Source organism: Thermomyces dupontii (genome assembly GCF_041956625.1).
Source record: "Thermomyces dupontii strain NRRL 2155 unplaced genomic scaffold VTN31scaffold_3, whole genome shotgun sequence".
Classification (NCBI taxonomy): Eukaryota; Fungi; Ascomycota; class Eurotiomycetes; order Eurotiales; family Trichocomaceae; genus Thermomyces; species Thermomyces dupontii.
Genome location: NW_027192309.1, coordinates 1,492,449 through 1,509,507, shown reverse-complemented (window position 1 = coordinate 1,509,507; position 17,059 = coordinate 1,492,449). Strand labels below are relative to the sequence as shown.

The 17,059-nt window shown below is 53.3% G+C and overlaps 8 protein-coding genes across 8 annotated transcripts; 4 read left to right on the top strand and 4 right to left on the bottom strand.

The window, feature by feature from the left end:
• Positions 1-57: 57 nt before the first annotated feature.
• On the top strand, positions 58-1,065 carry VTN31DRAFT_4025 (uncharacterized protein; the record flags this gene model as incomplete). The annotated part of the gene is made up of 3 exons (XM_069404368.1): positions 58-138; positions 208-697; positions 752-1,065. The coding sequence occupies 3 exons, from the start codon at positions 58-60 to the stop codon at positions 1,063-1,065; spliced, it is 885 nt and encodes a 294-aa protein (XP_069261348.1).
• A 436-nt stretch (positions 1,066-1,501) lies between these two features.
• On the bottom strand, positions 1,502-2,359 carry VTN31DRAFT_4024 (uncharacterized protein; the record flags this gene model as incomplete). The annotated part of the gene is made up of 5 exons (XM_069404367.1): positions 1,502-1,562; positions 1,621-2,047; positions 2,117-2,133; positions 2,194-2,233; positions 2,299-2,359. The coding sequence occupies 5 exons, from the start codon at positions 2,357-2,359 to the stop codon at positions 1,502-1,504; spliced, it is 606 nt and encodes a 201-aa protein (XP_069261347.1).
• Positions 2,360-3,014: 655 nt separating this feature from the next.
• On the bottom strand, positions 3,015-3,530 carry VTN31DRAFT_4023 (uncharacterized protein; the record flags this gene model as incomplete). Its single annotated transcript, XM_069404366.1, has 1 exon — positions 3,015-3,530. The coding sequence occupies one exon, from the start codon at positions 3,528-3,530 to the stop codon at positions 3,015-3,017; it is 516 nt and encodes a 171-aa protein (XP_069261346.1).
• A 2,045-nt stretch (positions 3,531-5,575) lies between these two features.
• VTN31DRAFT_4022 (uncharacterized protein) lies at positions 5,576-6,043 on the bottom strand (the record flags this gene model as incomplete). The annotated part of the gene is made up of 1 exon (XM_069404365.1): positions 5,576-6,043. The coding sequence occupies one exon, from the start codon at positions 6,041-6,043 to the stop codon at positions 5,576-5,578; it is 468 nt and encodes a 155-aa protein (XP_069261345.1).
• An 836-nt stretch (positions 6,044-6,879) lies between these two features.
• Positions 6,880-10,633, top strand: VTN31DRAFT_4021 (uncharacterized protein; the record flags this gene model as incomplete). Its single annotated transcript, XM_069404364.1, has 2 exons — positions 6,880-9,520; positions 9,573-10,633. 2 exons carry the CDS (start codon positions 6,880-6,882, stop codon positions 10,631-10,633), a joined length of 3,702 nt encoding a protein of 1,233 aa, XP_069261344.1.
• Positions 10,634-10,816: 183 nt separating this feature from the next.
• VTN31DRAFT_4020 (uncharacterized protein) lies at positions 10,817-11,510 on the bottom strand (the record flags this gene model as incomplete). Its single annotated transcript, XM_069404363.1, has 4 exons — positions 10,817-10,963; positions 11,019-11,202; positions 11,251-11,302; positions 11,351-11,510. 4 exons carry the CDS (start codon positions 11,508-11,510, stop codon positions 10,817-10,819), a joined length of 543 nt encoding a protein of 180 aa, XP_069261343.1.
• A 3,374-nt stretch (positions 11,511-14,884) lies between these two features.
• On the top strand, positions 14,885-16,044 carry VTN31DRAFT_4019 (uncharacterized protein; the record flags this gene model as incomplete). Its single annotated transcript, XM_069404361.1, has 2 exons — positions 14,885-15,139; positions 15,214-16,044. The coding sequence occupies 2 exons, from the start codon at positions 14,885-14,887 to the stop codon at positions 16,042-16,044; spliced, it is 1,086 nt and encodes a 361-aa protein (XP_069261342.1).
• A 390-nt stretch (positions 16,045-16,434) lies between these two features.
• Positions 16,435-17,046, top strand: VTN31DRAFT_4018 (uncharacterized protein; the record flags this gene model as incomplete). Its single annotated transcript, XM_069404360.1, has 1 exon — positions 16,435-17,046. The coding sequence occupies one exon, from the start codon at positions 16,435-16,437 to the stop codon at positions 17,044-17,046; it is 612 nt and encodes a 203-aa protein (XP_069261341.1).
• Between the last annotated feature and the right edge of the window lie 13 nt (positions 17,047-17,059).

The following is a 17,059-nucleotide window of genomic DNA, read 5'->3' as shown; positions in this document are numbered from 1 at the left end:
CTGAACGGAAATCAGGAGTATATAACTGCAGGTTCTACGTTGAATCACAGAATCAAAATGCGGCCGCGACGACGATCAAGGTCAAGACTTTACGTCATCGCCGCGGTGATGCTGGTGGTGATCGTCCTTTATCTGACGGTATGAGATCGACATGCCACGGTACCCACATTTGTCTCCAGAACTCGATAAAGCTGATGGACAGTATAGACTGACGCAGGCGGCGGTGTTCAAAGACGGAAATTCTACCAAACCACGGCGACGAAGCTAGAAGAGGCGAGTCTGGCAGCGGCCGCCGCGAAACAGGAGGCCGAGGCTGAGAGGGCAGCGCGGAGGAGGGAGAGGTTTATGCTGTCGCAGAATTTGGCAGGGTCGACTTCGTCCGATAAGAAGAAGGATGAGGACGAACAGGTCGTGTTGACCCATGAGAATCTCGATAAGAAGGTGCAGGAGGAGAAGGAGAAAGAGAAGGAGGACGACCGGGGGTCGTCCGAGTCAGAGGAGTTTGAGGAGGTCTCCATTGCCGGGCGGAAGAAGATGTCCCGGCCCAAGCAGCAGAGTAATCAGATCAAGGTTCAAAAGGGGAAGGATGAGGCGGAACAGTACCTATCACACGAGCAAGACGAGAATATCAGGGAGCAAACCTCTGGGGAACAAGAGGCAATCGCGGAATTAAACGATATTCTGAAACGGGCTCCAGGTGAGTACATTTTTGTACGATGACGTAAAAGAGCTGGTACTGACTTGAATGCAGTAATCATCTTTTCCAAAACCTACTGCCCTCATAGCCAACGCGCCAAAAAGATCCTCCTCGACGGCTACAAGATCGTTCCACCGCCCTATGTCGTCGAGCTGGACGACCACTCCCTCGGCGTCGAGCTGCAAGATCTCCTCGCCAAGAAGACCGGTCGGAAGACCGTGCCGAACATCCTCGTCAACGGCGTCAGTCTCGGTGGCGGCGACGAGATCGCTGCGTTGGACCGGGAAGGGTTCTTGGTGGAAAAGATCAAGTTCATTGGGGGCGGTGTGATCATGGAAGTGGAAAAGGTCGAGGGTTCGTCCGATTGATCAATGTGGTGCTTATTTATCATGGGTGGTCGGTGGTCATTTTGATACATGCTTGTGGGTTCGGCGTTGTTGGGATACGCATTACGATTTGGATGGATGCCGGGTTGGGGTGCTTCTCTACAAGTTCCTGAATGTATTACTGGTAGTAAGTCTCCGCATGGGCGTCGAGGTCAATGTACATAACCTCTATATCTCATTCCGACTGGTTCTATGTTCTAATCAACATCATTTTATATAACATTCAGCCTTTTCATGTCGTCCCATCATTCATCATCCATCGTTGAAGATGCAACATGTCCGCTCCGGCATTCGCCAAGTCTCACTGGTCAAATTCCATAAGGGAGGCATGGAGGATGTTGAAGATCCTTGATCATCCACTTTTCATGAGTCGTGCCGCCTCCTTCTGGTAAGCCCGTGGGAAGGAAAAGTTTGCTCTTTACGAGCTCTTCTTGGCCCGCTCCCGGTCGCGCTTCGCGTAAATCTCCGCAGTGAACGGACTACAAGTACAAACCATTAGCACCATCACCATAAAGCCGTATGGAAAAGGGAACGCACTCTTCCCATCTCAACGCCAGCCAATACATTACAAACACCTCCGCCGTCAACACGAGCCCGGCAACCTTGCCATAATACAGCGCCACGGCAAGGAAGCTCATCGTGCTGCCCCAATACATCGGCGCGCCCGAGATATTGAACGGGAACCCTGTGACGGGCGCGTCCATCAGGATCCCAAAGTAGTCACCCAGGTACGTGCCCGTGAAGCCAAGCGCCCACATGCTCGACAGCACCAGGACGTTGCCGATGGCGAACAACACATAGGCCAGGTAAGGTTGGTGCACGGGCGCGTAGTATGGCTGGTCCGCGAGCGCCTTGTGGTAGAGACTGTCGCGCAGAATGCCCAGGCTGAAGATCGTGATGCCAAGGGCGTAGCAGCCGGTGTAGGGGCTGCGAAAGATTTTGGTGAGCAGGCGAGTGTTGTATTCTGCAAATCATTATTTAGTGATCAAGCACCGCTTTCTGGTCCTATGTCGGCTGCAACGGAGGTATATACCTGTTCGAGCAGCGATACTGCAGTCAATTGATCAGCTGTGCTTCTCATACACACAGAAATAGGGCTTTTGGACATACTTCCAGAAAATCGGATTGAATGCAATACTCAAAGCCGCGACTAGCCATCCCAGTGTTAGTGACGTCCAAGCATGTGATTGCAAAGGTTTCTATGGGCGGACTAACTTTTGAAGCTCCGCTGCGAGAAGTCAACATAATTGCTGAGCGTTTCCACGAATTCCGACATATTGGGCGGCCGTTGCTCAGTTGACAACCAGAGTGAACTGCTTGCAAGCTGTGGTTGTGGACAGTTGTTGCTTCGGTATGGAGAACGGGGTGGAGACATGACGTTGTTGCGGGCGTCATTGATGTTGAACCATTGGTCCGTGGCCGAGGATCACGTGCGAGCGTTCAGTATTAGTCAGCGGTTCGGTAGGGTAACGATTCACACACCGCATACGAGTAAGTTTCTTGCAGACCCTACCGTCGTTATTCAGACACAATCAAATTTATTTTGAATGCTATTGTCTGTGTCATCCATTTTATAAGCATACCATTGATTGTAAGTTGCTCTGATGTCAATGTCGACTCAGAATAAAAGGCGGATTACGTAAAATGATTGATGTGTATTTGTATTCCAGCATACAATGCTAAACCTTTGCATCACCATTATGATGGCTTGGACTGTAAAGCCCAAGCAATGATGGAGAATTGTAAAGTTTCAGTTGCCATGATGTGACTTTTGCTCGAGAACCACATTCTGTATGGCGGTAGCCATCGGACTCCTAGACGGATTATCCCGGATCTTTTGGAGCCTTTTGCTTCTCGGGGATCCGCGCAAGGCTGTCCGCAATGCGGATGGTATTTGATGGTTAGGCGGCAACGTCTTCCCCCCAGATTATCTATGGCCCTTCGTCTGTTGCCCTTCGATACATTGTGACGGCCATTTCGTACTTCCCTTGACGTCCAAGGGCTATTGCGAGGTTGTAGACGCTGATGAGCGTGCCTGGATGGTCGGGGCCGAGAACTCTCTCTCGTCCCTCCAGTGCCCTTCGGTACATCGCCGCTGCCTCTTCGTACTGCCCTTGACGGTCGAGAGCGAGTGTGATGGTGTTGGCGCTGTCGACCGTGTCTGGGTGGTCGGGACCTAGCACTTTCTCTTCTCCCTCCAGTGCCCTTCGATACATCGCCCCTGCCTCTTCGTACTGTCCTTGATGATAAAGGACGACGCCCAGGCTGCTGATGCTGCAGAGGGTGTCTGGATGGTCGGGTCCCAGCACGTTCTCTTGCCACTCAAATGCCCGTCTATGCATCACCTCTGCCTGTTCATACTGACCTCGTCTTGCGAGGACGCTAGCCAGGTTGTGGACACTGGAGATGTTGTTTGGATGGTTCCGTTCCAGCCTTCTCCGACCCATTCATTACTCGTCGAAACATTTCCTCTGCCTTTCCGAACTGTCCTTGATCTTCAGAGATAATTGCGAGGTCGTCGAGGCTAATGAGGATGTCTGGATCGTCGGGCCCCTGAAACTTCTCCTCTCTTTCCAGTTCCCGTGGACCCGAAAGCCAATCTCGAGTGCAATCTGTATCTTCCCGGCGGCGCCCCCAAGCCGACGATGGCAGTTCGTTGACAGTCATATGTGCCCACATTGGGCGGGATCGACAAACCTCCTGACGGCCCTTTCATTCTCGGCTAGATAATTACGAGTGTGCGCCAAATTAGTGCTGGCCTTTTCCCAATCCGACAATCTGATGTCCTTTAGCCTTTTGAACGGATTTTAGCGCGAGCGCTTCTCCAAGATAAGTTTGTATATCATTGTATCGGAGGGACCAAGATTGAGCTGCTTTCGAGGCAGTCGTGGCGGGTCCTCTTAGCAAGCGCAGCTGGATATAGGCGATGAAGAATGCTGCAACCGTATGTATCGCAGTCTGTGCTGCAGCGAGAGTCCCAACAATGGCAACTGCCCTGCGGCGATCCTTATCGATGAGCTAGTGGGTGTTAATCGGTTAACTAGCTGAGATGTACTGAGTAGTAGTACGCGAGGCGTCCTGGACAGCGAAACTCGTAGGTCACCCGTTGAATACAAGGCTCTTACATCGTGGTAATCTTTTGTTACTAGCGGCATGTTAGCGCCTTAGCATCTAGTACATATTCGGACGCCATGCATAATACATCTCCCTTGTTTTTCTAGATGCAATTACTTAGGTATTTGGCTAAGCGTTCAGGGCCTTCTTACGCTGGGATAGGCGCCGCCTGAACGCTCGGGAAGCTGAGGGACTACAACCACCACATTGCGAACTCGGGCGCCGGAGGATTGTGTCTGGAGGTTTGTTGATGGCACAATTCAGGAGATTGGCCGTCCAACAGAGGATCAAGGCCTGAGTTGTTCAGGGCACAAGCCCATTCATGGTTTCGAGATTTCAAAGCATTGTGACTCCGGATGGTCTAATATCTTCGATATCAGGGCCAATAATCGGGAGCAGAGGTGACTGGATCCTTTGGAGGCAAAGCAACATTGAAGACGAACTTCGAAGGATTTTCGAAGAGGCGGGTGTCTCAGAGGAGAGTCGACCTTTCCTATATGGTGATCCTGCGTATGGAAATCATATGCAATCATGTCTGCATTCAAACGCCCACCCGGTGGACAGTTGACAAATGAACAAGAGCATTTCAACAAAGCGATGTCACGGCGCAGGATTTCAGTTGAACATGCGTTCAGTCTGGTTAATCAGACCTGGGGAAAGCATTATCTCAGCATCACAAATAGAATGGGTTCCTCGCCAGTGGCAGCCATTTATTTGGTATCCGTTCTGCTGACCAACATCAAGACTTGCATGCGTGGACGGGACCAATTTGCCGACCGGTTCCGCTGCCGCCCTCCTACTGTGAGAGAATATCTTACTGGGGCTGAGAGCATACGTGAACTTGATGATAGATGGGAGGAGTGAGGACAACTGCTTGACGATTTGGATTCTGAGGTGGTCTCTGCCCAAGATAGTGACAGTGACATGGAAGTTTTTATGACTTGTCTTTGATGCAGCTCAAGTTCTGGTAATTTTGCTGCTGCTGTAATAAGTCCACCAACATGGCCAGGCTAGTTTGCATCCCTTCCATTTTAGACTCCATGGACAGCTGCCGCTCCTCGTGTCGTTGCGCCATCTCGGATAACCTGGACTCCAGATTCTTTTGGCGTTCTTCAATTTGTCGCATCCACTCCGGGGGTATGGACTCTGCTGACCCTTCAGGCTGACTTGAGATTTGCAACAATCTGTCTGCCATGCCGTTCAGCGCGTCTTTCATTCCGTCAGTGAGCTTAGTCACCGCACGGTCGAGAGTGATTTCGTCAAGTCGACGCCGTCTTTTTGCTGGGGGCTCCGAAAAGTCCTCTCGATGGCTCGGTGCAGAGTCAGTGCCACTAACTGGGCTATCCGATGGGTTGCTCTCTTGAAGCCTGTCGGCCATTCAAATCAGCATGTTATTTTGTATTTGCATTGTGGTTCTCTTTTCAGCCTTGGCGGCTTCTTTCTTTTCAGACACACGCTCAATGTCGTCAAGAATCTGAACCCATTCATCCAGGGCATGGGCAAGTTGAGGATCCGGATATTCTTCGCCAGACGCTCGTGCGATTCGTTTTTGTTGTTCCTTGTGTATCCTGACTAGGCGTGCCAGACATCTGTTTGGATGTCTCAACTCCCGACCGAATTCCTCTAAAAACAAACGACGAAGTATCACTTGAAAGCGGCTCTTGGATTGTCGATATTCCCGGGAACGCTGAATAGCCCAGCGCACAAGCGCAAGCTGTTCATCCGGAGACAATTCGGCCCCCTGACATTCGCTGTTGTAGGGCGCCCGAATTCTCATCTGGCTCGCCAATTTGTCCTCGGGCGTTTGGCGTATCGTCGTCATCCACGGTTTGCGAAGTGTTGTCATCTCCTCCAGGGGACGTCGGAGAATCTACCTTTTGTCGGGGCATGACACCAGATGGGGTTGGGTTGTCAGCCTCGTTCGAACTCGCCGTCCATGGATAGGACTCCTCTTCATCTGCTTCGAAGAGCTTGTCCTCTCTTTCCGCGAGCGCATCAATGACAACGTCAATGGGGCGATTTGCCTTTGTCTTGTGAGTGGCTAGTAATGGTAAGGTCCGTCATTTCAAAACTGACACGCCACGATCAAATTATTTTGGCAAGCGGAGGGCAAAACTGAGAAAAGTGAGTTAAAGTATGTTACGGAGTCAGGTCTGGGAGGACGCGCGACGCGTTCAAGAACAACACAAACCCGGTCTAAATTGATCTAAACTGATATTGGCATCTTGGTCGAGGGTTAGGTCTGGTTTACATGTAGTTACTTTTGGGGGTAGTTTAATTCCTGTAACCACCACAGTACTCCGTACAATACAGTACGCTCTAAGAATTAAAAGTGGGGCGCGCTAACGAACTCAAAAAAGTGGAACCCTGGTCGATTGTCGATTCCCATTTTCGCTTAATCAGGAAATCCATTACATTACCGAACGGTTGCTGAATAACTCTTCAAGTTAATCACTTGTAACCTGATAACCGGTTATCGATAGCCAAGTGCTATCCAAACACGGTTAGCGCCTATTCCACAGCCAAATCGGTCTCCGCAGGCATCATCGAATGAACTCTTAACGGTCGAGTCGGACTATGGCCTCGGCTTGTTGATACCACTGTAGAACTGTATTGCTTTGCCCTCACTGCCCCCTATGCAAACGCCATGAATCTGTCGGCCCCGAACGACACCCGGCTAGAATGGCCCTGATCCTGTCGAGGCAGCATGTCCTCTTGGCTGCTGTTACCGGCTTTATCTCCTGGGGGCTGCTCATCAACTGGCTGCCGGCCGCCCGTTTTGTCGGCCACGCCTTTGTCGCCGGCGCCGTTTCTGCCGTCCTTGCGCTCGCCAGCCTCGTGCTGCTGACCGTCCGCGCAAAACCTGCCGATGCCGCGCCGAGCCGGGCGTCCGGCGCTACCGCCGGGGTCGTGTTCTTGTCGCCGAGTAAATGGGGTGCCGAGGTCGAAAATTATCGCAAGAACATCGAGTATGAGCCGGAGCCTCTGTATCCGCAATCCTTCGTCGTGTCGGAGGCTATCGGGGAGATCCTAACACTTGCTGCGCGCGATTTCATCTCCTCCTGGTACGAGAATATCAGCAAACGACCGGTCTTTGTGTACGAGGTGGATCGCGCGCTGCGAAAGGCGCTGGGCAATCTTCGGGATCGAATCCAGAATGAGGATATTGTCTCGCTTGTGGTGTCCCGCATCACACCAATTCTGACCGCCCATTTGCGGGAGTTTGACCGCGCGGAGAGGGCCGTGCGCGGGCGGAATCTCACGCGCAGTGTGACCGAGTCCGAGGAGCTGGATCTGGCCATTGCCAGCAAGTATCGCGATGGAAGACTGCATCCGGCCGTGTCGGTGGTGGGGTTCACCGACCAGAAATCGCTTCTGCAGGATCATCTCCGCAAGTTGGTCATGGGGTTACTGCCGCAGCTGCTGCCCGATAGTGTGCTGAACAGCCGCGTCGTGTCGATCTTGGTCCGCGAAATCGTGTCCTGTGCCGTGCTTCTGCCGCTCGTCACGCTGCTGGCCGACCCGGATACCTGGAACCAGTTGATGGAGACCTACGGACGGTCGGTGTGGCAGGATCGCAAAACCGTGCGCAAACTACGTGCTGCGTTGGACGAGCACGCGTCGCCAAATGCAAAGTCGAGGCATGCCCAGGAATTCCCAAGACTTGCACCGAATGACTCGGAACGAGCATTTGAGCGGTTCGTCCGGGCGATCCGCCGATGCAACAACCTCTCCGACGCGAGGCGATTTCGCGCGCAGGTTGCCAGCCAGCTTAAACGCGCAAGCATGGTCGAGGGACAAGACCAACTCTATCTCCGGCGGTTGGAGACCGGGAAACGGGTCCTCGATCAGAAAGTCGCAAAGCTCTCGGCTACCGGGACGGGGACTCGCTCTGCCGCTCCCGCCAGACCAGGAGTCCAGCGCGATGCGATCTCCAACCTGCAAGATGCATCACTTGTAGACGTGATGCACAACGTGGCCGGCCTGTCGTATTTCATGGAGTTTATGGACCGACAGCAAAAGATGTCGCTGGTCCAGTTTTGGATCGTCGTAGACGGGTTCCGGAATCCTCTCGAGGATGACTTTGGGGACGAGAGCTCGCAGTCATCAATTACTTGGACTGCGACCGACGTGAATGATATGGCCCTCATCAACGAGACATACTTCCACAAACCGGAGCTGAACGTGCCTGAGGAGTCGCGCCGGGCCGTCAAGGCTTTCTTGAACGCGGGCAAAAAGGCCACACCGGAGCAGTACCGCAAGGCGCGCACGGCCATTCTGACTACCCAGTCTGCAGTGCTGGAGGAAATGGAAACTAAATACTATCCTAAATTCAAGGAGTCTGATCTCTGGTACAAATACTTATCCTCGGACGAGGCGGCCTCTACCGGTGTCCCGCCGCAGCCGCCTCCTCGAAATCACACGCCCGCTCCAGAACCAACCGAGCGGCGTCCGCTTCCGCCTCTCATGACGCGGACGTCGTCACAACCCAATGCCAGACCAAAGGATCTGCGCCGGGCGGCAGTCTCAGGCGAGGTACGGAGCAGCGGCAAGCTCTTTGATGACGCCGAGTCCTCACCCAGACAGTCGTTTGACTCGGAGCGGTCCGCGCCGTTGTTTGACGATGACTACGACACCGACCCTCTAGGGTTGTCAACACATAGTCTTGGCTCTCAGAACGGCGAGGGCGAAACGAGGAATAATTCGGAGCTGATCGAAGCGATGGGTGCGGCATTGAACGACATTATGACGAACCAGCCGTCGAATGGCAGGTCAGAGGACCACAAGCCTGGCGTTGTCTCACCGAACTCGATGCACTCCGAGGAGCACAAGGGCCGGCAGGAGACCCGGTCAGAGAAGCCAAAGCCAAGCATAGCGTCACTCGGACTCGTCGATCCGAACGCACGCACAAGTGTGTTCGACGACGAGCTCTTCCCCGACGAGAAGAAATTCATCGAGGACGAGTATGCCGACCCCGAAAACGAGGAAAAGGATCCAGCAGATGAAATCCACGAGGCTGCGCCGGGCGATCTGGGGCTGGCCGAGGCGATTGCTGCCCTGACGGAGGACATTGACAAGCTTGTCGCGCAGGAGTCGGTGCTGGATGCACTGACGCGAAAAGCCGAGCTCACGAACAACACGGCAGAGCTGCGGATCCTGGGCAAGTCCAAGGCGAGCATCCAACGCGAGATCCGGCGCAAGGAGATGCAGCGACAGCAGTATATCATCCAGGAGAGCGACAGCAGCCTTTACGGGCGGTCGACCGTACAGATCAAGTCGATCATGGTGGACAAGGAAGAGGACGGGCGGGAGTTTGCAATCTGTAAGTCTTCCTTCCTACCCATGAGTTTCCTTCCAAGACTAACACCCCGTAGATGTTATTGAGGTCCGCCGTCAAGCGGGCGAGCAAATGCCCGCCGCCACATGGGCAGTCGCGCGCCGCTACAGCGAGTTCCACGAACTCCACCAGAAGCTCCGCGCGCGGTACCCTTCGGTGCGACAGCTCGAGTTCCCCCGGCGCCGCGTGATGATGAAGCTCCAAAAGGATTTCCTACAAAAACGTCGCGCCGGTCTGGAGACGTACCTTCGGCAGCTACTACAACTGCCCGAAGTCTGCCGCAGCCGGGAGTTTCGCTCGTTCCTTTCGCAGCAGAGCATCCTGCCGCACGCGGAGCCCCTCTCCTCCTCCTCCGAATCCGACTCGCGCGACCTCGTCACCCGCATCTACAACTCCGTCGCAGACGGCATGGAAGATTTCCTGGGGAACCTCAGCATGCTCGACCAGCTGTCCGCAGCCGGGCAGAGTCTCATCTCCGCCGCAACCACCAACGCCACCTCCTCCACCTTCAACCCGTCCACCACGACAACGACTCCCTCTACCGCGGCGATGAATAACAACGACCTCGCCACCGAAGACGCAGTCACCGCCGCCGAAGCCGAAGCCGAGCTCAACGCCTTCGTCGGCGAGGACCGGGAGCTCGAGCCCTTTGTCAAACCCATCTGCGACCTCTTCCTCGAAACCTTCGAGCTCAACCGCGGCAACAACTGGCTGCGGGGCCGCGCCGTGGTCGTCGTCCTGCACCAGTTACTCGGGGGCACGATCGAGCGGAAAGTGCGCGACGTGGCGCGGTCGTTGGGCACGCCGGACTCGTTGCTGCGGTATGTGTCCCTGGTGCGGGACACGCTTTGGCCGGCTCCCGAGCGGGTGCTGCGCCCACCGCCGCCGCGGACGGCGTCCCAGCGCGCGAGGAGTCGGAATGAGGCGAGTTTTATGTTTGCGGCGTTGATTCCAGATGTGGTGGGGAGTGTGGTGGGAAGGGCGAATGCGCAGCAGGCGGCCAGGAGGGTGTTTGCGTTGGTGAATAATGAGAAGTTGAATCTGCATTTGGTGTTGTCGGTGTTGGATGAGATTGTTTTGGCGCTTTTTGGGCGGTGAACTGGCGTTGTCTTCGCACTTTTCTGGGTCTCTTGTTGAGTGTCACTAATAATGTACTACGTATGATAATGATCTGATCATAGAGCTCCATCATTCGAGTTGAGTTGTCGGCTATCCTACTATCCTATGTCTCCATCATACATGGCATGGCATTTCACCGTTCAGGTCCTACGGCTCGCCAGATCACTCGGCGTTCTTCTTCTTGGACTTCTTGCCTGACGGCGGCAGGCCGGCATCCTTCTTCTGATGCACAATCAGCCGTGTCCACGACTCCTCGGGATCCCACTCGAAGCCTGCGAGGTAGGGCTTGTCCCCGAGCTCGTCGTCCGCCTACCTCCATGTTAGTTCCCGTATAGGATCATCCCATGTCAGCGAGAAAGCTTACCTTCTTCTTGTATTGCTTGTAGATCGCGTCCAGCGCATCCTTAATGGTCACGCCCTTGAGATTGCGGGCAGTCACTTCCAGTCCCGACGGGAAGTGCAGGTCAATCTTCTTGACCAACGGCTTGACCAAGGGCAGCTTGAGGTAGTCCTTGTCCTCGATTGTCGAGGGTGATGTGTTGAGCTTCCTAGCGAGATGTCAACTCGATCAATCCGTTTCCTTCTCGATGACTTACCAGCCCAATCGCTGCGACTCAATGGGCAGCTCCAGAGGGATCTTCTCCTTTTCTACCACGAGTCAGTAAGGTCGAGGGTCGTCTGGGGCGGTGACTGTACCCAGGTCATTGATGTTCCGCACTTCGCCGGCCGTGGACGATCCACGGCGATGCGTCTTCTTCTCTTCCTTCTTGTCTTCCTTTGTTGCGGGTTTCTCATCCTTGGGAGATATTGACAGGCCGGCGACGGCCGAGTCCACACGGGAGAGTTCTTCCGTCATGGTGGTTAGAAGGGAAGAAGGTCTACAGTTCCGGGGTCAGCTCAACAACTACATGTGCTCCTGGCACTTGCACACACCGAGAAGCAAATCAATGAGAAAGGATAAAGATGGGAAGAAGAAAAAGAGTCAAATACCAGTGACGAGATGAAGGAGGAGAAAGGGAAGGATGAGAGAAGGGAAGGAACGAGGAAGGAGGGGTACATGGCCTGACCGGGCAGGAACTGGACCTTGGCCTCTTGGTTGTTGCTGATTGCTGACGAATTGCGTCTGGCCGTCCAATCGCCGGCGTCATACCTCCAGCTCCTTCTGGGGGGCTGACGCTGCTTTAGCCCGTTTAAGCGGGTGGGTTCTTTCCTTTGAATCACCTTTTACAAGTTCACAGACCAGCTGGCCTTCCTCTGACTGGCTCGTCCACCCCCTTAAGCTTAATAGAGTAAGAGCCCTTGGTTGCTGCATCGCGCCTGCTTCTTTGGACGCATCAACATTCCAGCCAGCTCGGAATCGGATCATCTGATTGCACCATGACGTGTGTGCCTTGTACGAGCTCCATTCCAAGAGTTTTTGCTCTCCATCATAAGGTTATAGATATGGGCTTCTGAGTTCTATCCTTGCTCCTCCATACTGGTACACTTCTTCAAGCTCGATCCTTTTGCTCCCCTAATCTCTGCTACTCGATCCCAAGCTGATCAAATGGTCACATTATCACTGATAACTAGACCGTCTCCACTCGCCCTGCACCCCGCATTTTCCGTCGGATATCCACTCGTCTTGGCCAGACCATGTGGGTACATACTGTCGATAGTCACGTGTCACAGTCACCAGTTTTGGAAGCTGAAGTCTTCGTATTTTTGTATTTCCGTTCGCGCGAGTCGCTCCTTCCTCACAATCAATCCATGTGTGGTTCAACAGGCCACATGCTGCCTGCCTGTCGTATCTATGAATGGCAGCTCAGATTATTTATCCTTCTCAATTTCTTCCTTTCTACCTTACTTCCAGAACGCAAGTACTCTACCTCGAGTACGGAGTAGAGCGCTCTACTCATCGACCTAGTAAGTACTCGTAGAGTTCAGGAATTCGGTCACCCTCCCCATGCCGGCGCTGATCTGCAGGTTGCCGACGTTACTTCATCTTTTCAAACTTTCTGCAATTGACTTTGTTAAACTTCTCTGCGAATTTCGCAATTCCCTCCACTACTTTCGAAGGTGGCTCTTGCACGCCACATTCAAAACCGCAACAGGACACTAGAGAACCGATCATAACGTATAATTTCCCAGGCCAAGCAATAGGCCACATCTAAGGGACGGTTCACAAGGACGATCCCGTGCCTCTCGTGGTCTTGGAGAAGGAACCCTGCTGAAGGGAGAAAACGTTCCAAACGGAAAGGAATCTGCAGGTCAGTACAGCTTCAGCTCGTCGTCCATGTGCATGGACCAGCCGATGAAGGTAGAATACCGGAGCCACGACATGCGAGTTTCACCTAGAGATAGAGACGAGCAATTTCGAAGGGGAACTGAAGCATCCGGGTCATAGCGATGTGTCTCAACATAATACCCCTACGTTGACACTTCAACATGCTAAAACTGTACTCCGTAATGCGTTGGAGGCTCTATCCATTCATTTTCGGTTGATGTCGCACCAGGCACCTTGATGAGACAACCGTTCAAGTTGATCCATCTACTCTCCATCAACAAACAGTGCACCATATCTACCTATCTTGGCCGATTCATTTGGACAGAGCGCATTTTATTCCAGTGATCAAATAGCTACACGCTGCTCAGATATGGTCCGAAGTTCCTTATAATGTCAAGAACAAGAAACGTTCAAAGCAGTATATCTAGGCTAACTCGAAGAATACCATCCTTCTCTTATAGTTCCTGTTTCCGGCCGTCAACCGCTGCACTGGAACCGAGAGCAGTTCAAGCAATTTATGAACCGCGAATCCACCACGTTTACTTCATCGTTATCTCAAGGGGTAACATGAATTCCTTCTGTTTCTCGCGGCGAATTCTTTGCAAGCGACCAAAAGGGCACCAATAAGAACCTCTTGCTCACTTGAGGCAGCAAGGATCAAGGATTCTTGCGGTCTCTGTCTCTTCCACTTCTGTTTCTGTCTGTCTCTACTCCAGTCTATCCGACAATCGCAGGCCGGAACAAGTTCGTCTCCCGCTGTCGCAGCCGCGGCCTTTTACGCACAAGACAAGCGGGAGGCACCGCCTACCGGCGTGGCTCCAGTGTCTTGCAAATCTTACGCAATGTTGCTCAATGCCCTAACCACTGAGGTGTTTAACGGACCTTCCGTGCTCGTGAGCCCGTGCTGTTGCGATCGTCCTCGGCGTCGCCAAGGCTCTTTCAACCCTGCGTCGGAACTTGAAGTGTCAAGGAGAAACTACATCCTCAAACCTTCATCGTCGCACCTTCCTGTCTGTTGACTGTTGACCCGAAAAGCAATCACTATGCCTCAAGTGAATGCCAACTCACAGAACAAACAATACCGTCGGACCTCAAGTTTAACCCTGCGAGTTCGAAGAGCAAAATGGTCTCCAACAAACATTTTCTTGAAAACTCTTGGGACGGATACATACAAGGCATAAGACTACAGTGGCATTGGACGGCTAAGCGGAGGCTGGCGGGAAACGCTATTGATCTTGCCGGCGGCGTGCCTATTATCCCTCAAGAGGGGTCGAGGAGACATGTCAAAATACTAATGTAAGTGTACCGTGCGATCACCATATCTGAAAGACGATGTATATACAGTATCTCAACCACTTCCTCAAGAGAGTGCATTTATTCACAGTCCTCGGTTCACTGCAAATAATTCCACATTTGGCACGCATACAGGCCCTCGAGCCGGCTTCTTATGTGCGGCCTTCTCTCCTAGCCTAGTGGACGAGGCTTCTCTTTCATCACTGTACTACTCTCTGTAGTAGGTACTTAAGTACTACTTAGAGTACGGAGTACTCGAGTAGTCCAGGAGAGAAGGGAGGCCCGCTAAATGAAGCCTCGAGTGGGAGTAATGTGTACGAGACACAAGAAGACTGCAAAGACAATTTGTTAAATATGCACAATACTCCGTATAGGAAATAGTAATGGAAGAGAAAGACCTGCAGCTCCAGAGTCCATTGAGCATTGCTTGAATCACGTGAATATTCGCGGGTGAGATGGTCGACCATTTCAGGCAATGACAGATCCCGTAGGCGGTGAGCATGTCCAGCCAATCAGACAGCCAGATCGGACGAGCTTGCACCGACGAAAAACGATCCACGCGCTGCTTCTGCCAGCTCTTTGACGTGCCAATATAAAAAGCGCCTGGTCGAGTGCTCTCGAGATTCCGGACCTTTCTACGCGGGACATTCACATCAGAAGATCTTGTCCGGATGTCGACGCTCTTCGGCAGCGCGGGTGGCTCGACCCAACCCAGCACGACCGGCGACCTTTCTAAAGATGTCGCCCTGACATCGCCGCCTGAGGATGGGATCTCGGACCTGGCCTTCTCGCCCGTCAGTGAACATCTCGCCGTGTCGTCATGGGATAAGAAAGTTCGCATCTACCAGATCAATGATCAAGGGCAAAGCGAGGGGAAGGCGCTCTTTGAACATGAAGCTCCGGTGCTGAGTTGCTGCTGGTCACCGGTAAGTACTTGTCTCTTGAGTTACTCCTGTGGCGAAGCATCCCAGGTTCTAGGAACTGACAGGTTCTTTGCTAGGATGGTACCAAAGTCGTTGGAGCCGGCGCAGACAAGGCTGCGCGTATGCTGGACATCGGCGCAGGCGCCACTGCCGCGCAACAAGTAGCCGCCCACGATGCCCCCATCCGCTGCTGCAAGATGATCACCAACCCGAGCAACTCGGCGCAGCCACTGCTGGTGACGGGGTCCTGGGACAAGACGATCAAATACTGGGATCTCCGACAGGCGCAACCCATCGCGACGGTGGAGTGCCAAGAACGCGTGTATACGATGGACGTGAAGAACAAGCTGCTCGTGATCGGCACGGCGGATCGGTACATCAACATCATCAACCTCGACAACCCCACGACTTTCTACAAGACCATCCAGTCGCCGCTCAAGTGGCAAACGCGCGTCGTCAGCTGCTTCACGGACGCGACGGGGTTCGCCATCGGCAGCATCGAGGGTCGATGCGCCATTCAATACGTCGAGGATAAGGACTCGAGCTCTAACTTCAGCTTCAAGTGTCACCGTGAGACGCCGCCGAACAACCGCGACATCAGCAACATCTACTCCGTCAACGCCATTTCCTTCCACCCCGTCCACGGCACGTTCAGCACCGCGGGCAGCGACGGGACATTCCACTTCTGGGACAAGGACGCCAAGCATCGCCTCAAAGGCTACCCGTCCGTCGGCGGGACGATCCCGTGCACCGCCTTCAACCGCAATGGGAACATTTTCGCATATGCCGTCAGCTACGACTGGAGCAAGGGCTATCAGCACAACACGCCGCAATTACCAAACAAGGTCATGCTGCACCCAGTGAATCAAGACGAGGTGAAGCCTCGGCCGGGACAACGGCGGAGGTGAGGGTACGACGCGGGCGGATTAGCATTTTGAATTGGGGAAAGATGGTACGACTCCTGTCTAGACTCCGATTGCACTTTTTGTTGGTTTCTTTAGGCATAATGTCCTGTACGAATGAAGCATACAAATGAACAGATCAATAAGCAAATGCATAGTAATGGAACTAGCAGAATCTCCAGAAGCCGTAGAAAACTAATACAACGACCATAGAGTATCAGGAATCCGAATCCGACCGGTCATGGAACTTCCATGACAGTTGACGCCAAGAAGTCTTGGCAAGAAAAAAATCCGATAGACAAATGACAATGGCAAGCCGATAAGCCCACTTCAGCGTACAAACAACTTGAATTCAGCTCAACGGTTCTTACATTGTCAATTTCCATAGCTCAACTCATGGCCGACTCAAACGCAGACCCTCTAGAGGACCTCCTCAACCTGGAGGAGAAATTCTACAAAGAAGGGTACGATCTGGGTGTCGCCGACGGCGCCCGCGCCGGCTACACCGAAGGCAGCATTTTTGCCGTGGAGAAAGGATACGAAAAGCTTCTCGAAATGGGCAAGCTGTATGGCCGGGCGTTGGTCTGGACGCAGCGACTCAATCATAGTTCTCTCCCTGCTACTGCTACAGCTGACGGGGCCGATAAAACGGCATCGACCGAAAACAGCACTGGCACCACCGCAGTTGACGGCGATGGTACTATTGTTGATCCGGTCCTTCTTTCGCAGAGTATGCCCCGTCTGCCTTCGAGCGCGCGGCTAGCCAAACACATCCAGACGCTACTGGAGCTCGTGGACCCGGCGACTTTGTGCCTGGACAATACGGAAGAGGCGGTGAACGACGTCGAAGAGCGACTAAAAGGCGCTATGCTCAAAGCGAGACTCATCCAGCGAGCTCTTGGGGAAGCAACGACAGACGAGACCTCGGCTAGTGGCGTCTCCCACTCCCAGCAAGGAGATGGCTCCGGCAGTATTGAGGATGTGAGCTCCTTGTATGTCCGGCATTGAGCATAGCCGATCC